Source organism: Phocoena phocoena, chromosome 11 (assembly GCF_963924675.1).
Source record: "Phocoena phocoena chromosome 11, mPhoPho1.1, whole genome shotgun sequence".
Classification (NCBI taxonomy): domain Eukaryota; kingdom Metazoa; phylum Chordata; class Mammalia; order Artiodactyla; family Phocoenidae; genus Phocoena; species Phocoena phocoena.
Window position 1 is genome coordinate 325333 of NC_089229.1, and position 6677 is coordinate 332009.

General features: G+C 61.9%; 1 protein-coding gene across 1 annotated transcript; it reads right to left on the bottom strand.

The window, feature by feature from the left end:
• Window positions 1–1544: 1544 nt before the first annotated feature.
• Window positions 1545–2544, bottom strand: ADM2 (adrenomedullin 2). Its single transcript, XM_065888102.1, has 2 exons — window positions 2435–2544; window positions 1545–1863 (listed from the first exon to the last, which is right to left on the bottom strand). The coding sequence occupies exons 1-2, from the start codon at window positions 2542–2544 to the stop codon at window positions 1545–1547; spliced, it is 429 nt and encodes a 142-aa protein (XP_065744174.1).
• Window positions 2545–6677: the final 4133 nt, after the last annotated feature.

The window sequence follows — 6677 nt, forward strand, 5'->3', positions numbered from 1 at the left end:
CGGAGCCCTCCTCTTCCTTACCCCCGAGTCCCCCTGGCCCTGTGCCATAGCCCACCCTCCCTGCCTGCTCTACACCCCTTGGTGGCCATAGGCTCCCAGCTCTGAGGCCCAGCCTGCCGCCCATCCAGCCCCCACTCACACACCTGTTCCAGCCTCCCCCCAACATCCACGCCTCCCCTGGGCTCAGGGCCTGGGCGCTCTCGGCTCCTCCCCCGGGGCCCCTGCTGTCCTCAGTTCATCTCCCCAGCGGGGCGGGGACCAGCCTGAACTATTCCCACGGGGCCTGGTGGAAGGAAGGTGAGCCCTGAGCTGGAAGAGCACGCGCAAGGGTGGGAGGCCAGATGGTGCTTCCAGGAGCCTCCTGCCCTTAGGGGGCCCCCGGGGGTCTGAGGGGCAGGCCTGCCAGCGACCCAGGGTATGGGCTCTGTGGGTGGGCACTGCAGGGACCGCAGGCACCTCCCTGATCTCTGGCTGCAGAGCTGGGATAAAGGCATGCTCTCTTCACAGGGTGGCTGAGAGGGTGACATGGCAAACATCGACAAATTAAGTGCTGTATGAACATTTGTTAAATAACGGAAACCATATTTCTGAACCCGTGAGGCATAGGGCGCCAGTACTACAGGACTAGCAAAAGGCTCTGGTGTCACAGCACTTAAAGCCCCTCCCCCTCCCCCGTGGCGGGTGGGAGGTGGGGGCAGACACACACACCAAGAACTCCGCCCCCTGGCTGTGGACTTGTTCTTCAGATAATTTGAGGCCAGTCCCCTCCCCCAGGCTCCTGGCAAGCCTGCTCCAGCCTCCTGTTGTCCCCACGCCGGGCAGGAATGGGGCTCAGGGAGCCCCTGTGGCCCGCGGGGCCCCAACCCCTGTTCGGCCATCCCTACCCACCTTGAGGTGGTGATGCTTCCACCTTAACTGAGAGATTTGGGCTGGGAGATTTGCCCCGCCCCACTCCCACCCTGCCCTAGGGAGTGGGAAGGGTGTTCTGCCCTGCTCTGCCCCAGAACCCCTGCACCCTTTCCCCAGCTGCCCTCAGGGCATACAGGCAGGGAGTCTCCATCGTGACCTTGGGCCCAGCTGGAACAGGGCAGTCCAGCCTTAATCCTACCATGTCAAGACCAGCAGGGAAGAGGCCATGCTGGGCCAACTCTGGGCCCCTCCTCTCTCCTGCTTGCCCAGAGGTGGCCCAGGGTGTTCAGGTCCCTGGCATCTGCCCTACGTCCTTGGGCAGACCCTGTCCTCTAATGCTGCCAACCGCCTCCAAGTGTTACACTCCCCAGGGGCCGAGCCCCTGGGTGTTCAGGATCTGCTGGGTCCACACACGCGCACTGGCTTCCGTGTCCACAGTCATTCGAGGTTGGCTGCTGCAGAACCTGGTGGGGGTAGGGTGGGGCGAGGGTGTCCTCAGGGGCCTGCACCGCTGTTCCAGTGACTGCTCTTTGCAGGAGCTTCGGGGCTAGTTCTGGGCTGGGGGCTCAGCTGCCCCTCTGGGATTAGGGCGCGGCATCCCAGCTGGGACAGGCAGGGGTATGGCCTGCCACGCCTCAGCCGTAGCTGTGCGGGCTGCTGGGGTCCACAGGGGCTGAGTCGTGTGGGCCGGCTGAGCCGATAAGCTGCCACAGGCGGTGGCTGAGGTTCTGCACCTGGCAGGTGCCCAGCACACAGCCCACACGCAGGAGCTGGGCTCGGGGCCTGCGGGGACCCAAATGTCGGCGGGGGCCATTCCGGAGAGGCTGACCCATAGCAGGGGCCAGGCTGGCACTCCTCTGGGGCTGGAGGGCCTGGTGCAGCTTCCAGACCACAGGCCAGGCTGCAGGGTGCCGGGACTGCAAGCCACTGGAAGGAGTCCGGGCTGGGGACTCCCTGCAGAGGGAGATGGAGGAAGTAAGTCCGGCAGGCCAGCCTTTCAGGGACCCATAAACCCACCCACTTTCCCTTCCACACAGGCCTGGGGTCACTGGCAGGGGAAGCCCACTGAGCTCAGGGCTCAGGGCCTGGCCCTCAGCCACTCAGTAGCCCATTTACCTGCTCCTCCCTGGGCAAGGGGCAGCCCTGGCCTCTGTGGGCCACTGAGCTCAGGGCTCAGGTGACTCCCTCTCAGCCCTTGGGGTGGGGGGAGGTGGGCGGGCCTGAGGCCCCTCCAGCCTCCCCTCCCACAGCTGACCTTTCCTTTTGAGGGGTGTGCTCTGCCAGTGTCGAGGAGTGGGCATGCCTTTGGAGGACAGGCAGAGAAAGAGGAACCTCTTGCCCTGCTGGGGGGTTGCTTAGGGCCTGGGGCTGGCCCTTGATCTAGGGGGTTGGCCCCAGCAGCAGGTGGGGGGTTTCCCCAACCAGGGGCTAGAGGAACTGGGGAGGGGTCGGGGTCGGAGGGAGGCCTCCCCCGAGCACTCTGGCTTCCTGCCCCGGCAGCCAGGGTGGTCTGAGACCTGCTCACCTGGGTCGCGCGGGCGGCCGGCTCCGGGCCAGGCCGAGGGACAGCGCGCCTGGGAGCTGCAGGTAGAGGAAGCTGATGCAACCGAGGGTGACCGTCAAGAGCCGGACCATGAGGGCGGGGCCGGAGGGGGCAGTGAGCCGGGCAGGTGTTGGGGGCGGCCCTCGGCTGAGCCACCGCTTCCGCCCGCACCTCGGGGCGCGCGGGCTGGCGCCGGTAGGTCGGCGAGGGTCTCCAACACAAAGCGACACGAAGTGGTGCGTGAACCTCCTCGGTCAGCTGGCGGTCGGGGCCCTGCTGGGGCCCGAGCCTCAGCGCCTCGGGGCTAAATAGTCTTCCAGGGGGGCGGAGCCGGACGCGCCGGCGGGACGGGGCGGGGCGGGGCGCTCCCGAGAGAGGGCGGCGGCCGTAGCGAGCGCGGGCGTCTGGCCAGAGACCCCGGGAGGCCAGCCTCACCTCCGCCAGCTTCTGGTGGGGGACACTGTCCCTGAGGCTGGAGGGGTAAAGAACTGGGTGCTGCGGCGTGCAATCGGCGGGGCTGGGTCCCGCCCACCACCTCTAGGTCCCTGGGCCTCACCTCCCAAATGTCCGCGCCAATGAGTGGCAGGGGCCTGGACAGAGGCGATTTTGAGACCCCTCCTTAAGAGGTCCTAGCAGCTCTATTCCTAAAAACTCTACCCTCCCCCCACCCCGCACCATTACTGAAGTATTAACTGGTTTTTGTAAGAAATTTAAATAAGTAGAAGGTGAGAACCTCTCACTGCCGTCCCGTGGGTTCCTCTCCCAGGTCCGGATGGGCGCCCCTTCTTGACTTTCTCTTGTGTGCGTTTTGTTGAGGGGGGGTTGCATCCTGTGTGTGTACACTATATACAGACACCTATGCATACATAGGTAAAAATACATGTAAATATAGAGACTGCCATTCTTTCTTATGGTTGATCCTACACCAAAATGTAGGTGTTCTGTGACTGAAATTGATCCTTTATTGGGAAGCGGTTAGGTGATTTCCAAGCTTTCCAAGAGCAGGAACCCTTCTTCCTGAGCCCATGGATGTGTCTCTATAGGATCCTTCTGCAGACATGGGAATTCTGGCTGAAGGTGAGCCCGTGTTTGTGTTGACAGATGGAGCCAAACTGCTCTCCGCAAAGCTGATGCCCTGTCCATCGATAACGGACTTGGTGCCGGGGTTCTTCATCCCTGTGTCCCTCTGGGAGGGGACAATTACCCCATCACACGCTCACACATTCTGGTCATCTGAGCAACTCTGCATCCACTTGTGTTTCCTCTTCTGTCTTCCCTGCTCCGGTCCTGCCCCCTCTTAGCGGGTCATCATGAGTGACCTGGTCACTCTCCGTCCCTCCTTCTGCACATGCCGTGGGAGCTCAGCAAACATTAGCTGGAAGAATAAATCAACAAGTGGTGACCACCTGCCATGTGAAAGAGCGGTAGGGAAGCATCAGCAGGTATTCCCGTTTCTATTTATTTATTTTTACCGGAAGGAGGGTGGGTGATGTGATCACATTTATGCTAGAAAAGTGGAATTCAGCAGGGAGGTGGGTGCTGAAGGGCTGGCAGGAAGGGTGCAGTGGGGACAGAGAGAATGGGTCAGAGAAACAGAGCAGAGCAGGGGGGCAGATGAGGAGGGTCAGCCCACCCATCTGTTTGCTGATGCAGGGAGAGTGGGGGGAGGGGTTAGCTACCTGGGGGACATCCCGGTAGGGATGTCTTGCTGGCCTCCAGCGTCCTGGGCCTGGGGCTGAAGAGAAGGCAGCCCTGGAACAGAGTCTGGGGAGTTTTGGAGCTGGCAAGGCTCTGAGAGGTGAGGAGTGTGGTGACCATCACCCACAGAGAGTGAAGAGAGAGGACAGAGCCCGGCGTGGGAAGAGGGGCAGGCGAGGGACCCCAGGGGTGGACCCGGTTCTGCAGCTGCTGCTTCTCCCACCAGCACCCCCGTCCTCCCTCAATCTGCCTTCCACAGTGCTGCCAGTACCGTCTTTCCAAAACACATGTGACCGTATCACTCACCCCACCAATAAAGAAGAAATAGATAAAAATTCGCAGTCTCTTAGGCCCTTGGCCACTGCACTCTTTCTCTCAGAACACTGGCTGCCACCACAGGCCTAGGGTCTCATTTCCCCGACAGCCCACGGGCAGGGTGTCCTCTGGCCTCAGGCTTCAGCCTGGGAGCTTATTTTACCCCTATCCCTCTTGACTGGATCAGAGACCCCCTGTGATCCCACAGCCCCTGCACAGCAGCTTGTGGCACTTGTGGTCTGTAACTGTCCATGTGCTCCCCAAGGGGAAATCCACGGGCTTCCCCCACTGATCCTCAGTGGAGGAGCCGCTTCTGCGGAGCCACTCAGAGCACCGCTCACCCATGGAAACACACAAGAAGCAGACCAGAGGTTCCCCTGGAGGAATGCTTTAGAGAGAAATCATCGTGGAGCAGGAAAAGCGAGGGTGGCAATTGGCTGGGCAGACAGCATCTAGGGAGGTTTTGCTTGAGTGTTTTAAGGTGGGAGAGACCGAGTTTAATCCCGATGGCGAGGATCCACAGAGAGGGAAAGATTGAGGATGGGGGTACCTAGCAAACAGACAGAGGTGGGGAGGGGGCAGGAGGGGCAGAGCCTCTGTGGTCGCTGTGGAGGGGGAGGCGGGAGTGAGGGGGGCAGACTTGGGGTGATGCAAGTCTGTTTTCTCTGTGAAGGAGGGCAGTGGGGTCATTTCTGAGACACGGGAAGGGGGTCAGAGGAGACTGCAGAGAGAACAGAGCTGACCAGATGTCAGCAGGCTGGGCAGTGGCGAGAGTGCATCCACAGCCGGGGCCGCGGGGTCACTGTGCCTACTCTGCACCAGCTGGCGCTGCAGGCCTCGAGGAGACAGACGGGCAGGACTGTGCGTGGCTGGGGTTTGCCAGGTGAGGACAGAGAAAACCGTCCGGCGGGGGGCAACGATGCTGGCAGGATGACAGGTGACTGGAGCCACAGACAGGAAGCGGGCAGCAGCGAGTGCCTCTGAGGGTAGCATGGGCAGTGTGGTAGCAAGGAACTTGAGTGGGGCTGTCATGGTCTAGACGTAACCCCAAACCTACCCTTGACCCTAAGGTGCTCAAGGAATGGGCTCCTTGCAAGGAGGGCATGAGAGTGGAAGAAAATGGAGTGCAGGGTCCCCACCATCTATGTGGAAGAGCCAGTCCTGGGCTCATGTGCTAGGCCAGAGGGCTTCCCTGGGACACTGCCTGCCCGAGCACAAGCTCAGTGGTGTGGTAATGTGGCGGTGAGGACCTTTTTGGGTGTAAGTGACAAAAGCTAACTCAAGACAGCTGGGGCAAAAAGGAGGGGTTCTCAGCCTATCTACCCAGTACCGTCCAGAAGCAGAGGAGGCTGTGGCTGGGCATGTGCCCAGAGGCAGGGAGGGGAGCCTGGTGGTCTTCCCCCTCAGCGCTTGTCTCTGGGTTGTGTTCCACTCATTCTCCAGGCGGGCCCCTGCGAGGGGATGGAGGAGGAACGCCAGCAGTTTGTTCCTTCGTAGGTTCTTGAAGCAGCCGAAGTCACCCCGAACCCTCCCAGCCTGTCAGCGAGCAGCCCTGGGGCTGCCCCTCCCCCCACCCCATCTCCTCTCCTAGCGTGTTCTGCCCTAGACTCTGTGTCCCCCTTGCCCATCCCTGTGTCACTGCGGGGGAGGCCCTGGCCGGCCCCCGCGCTGAGGGTGGTGGGCACTGTCAGGGACCCTGAGTGGTGCAGCCTTCTCCCAAGCAGCGCACCCGGGCCCCGGCGCCTCACGGCCTAGTACGCGGCTCTTCACGGCAGGACGTGCAGCGCGCCTTTTAAAAAGTACATGTGTTAAAAATAAATGAATGAATGAGTGAACGAATAAATAAATAGAAATTAAAAAAACAAAAGTACATGTGTTAAGCGTTTCCCCTCACTTAGACTGGGCTTCCAAGTGGGGCCAGAGCCCTCCTCAGGCTGGGAACCCCAAGGGTAGGGCCTGGGTGGGTACTCCCCCCTATCACCAGGCTGGCAGCCCCAGGGGATGGCTTAGGGCCCCAGTTTGGGAGACCTGTGGGTAGGGCCGGGCCTTCCAGCAGACTGACAGCGCCGGGGTAGAGAGCCCCGGGAGCCACGCGGACCCCAGACAGAGCTCCCAGAGGCGGGGCCCGACCCCTCTCCGCCCTGCGTGGGAGCCGCGACGGCGAGGCGCGCTCTGACCCGGCCCGCGCCTGCCGCTGACCCGCCCGAGCCGC

Coding starts and splice junctions, on each gene's coding strand:
- ADM2 (XM_065888102.1), bottom strand. CDS start 2,544: ATGGTCCGGCTCTTGACGGTCACCCTCGGTTGCATCAGCTTCCTCTAC. Junction 1,864..2,434: donor CGGCCGCCCGCGCGACCCAG/GTGAGCAGGTCT, acceptor CTCCCTCTGCAG/GGAGTCCCCAGCCCGGACTC.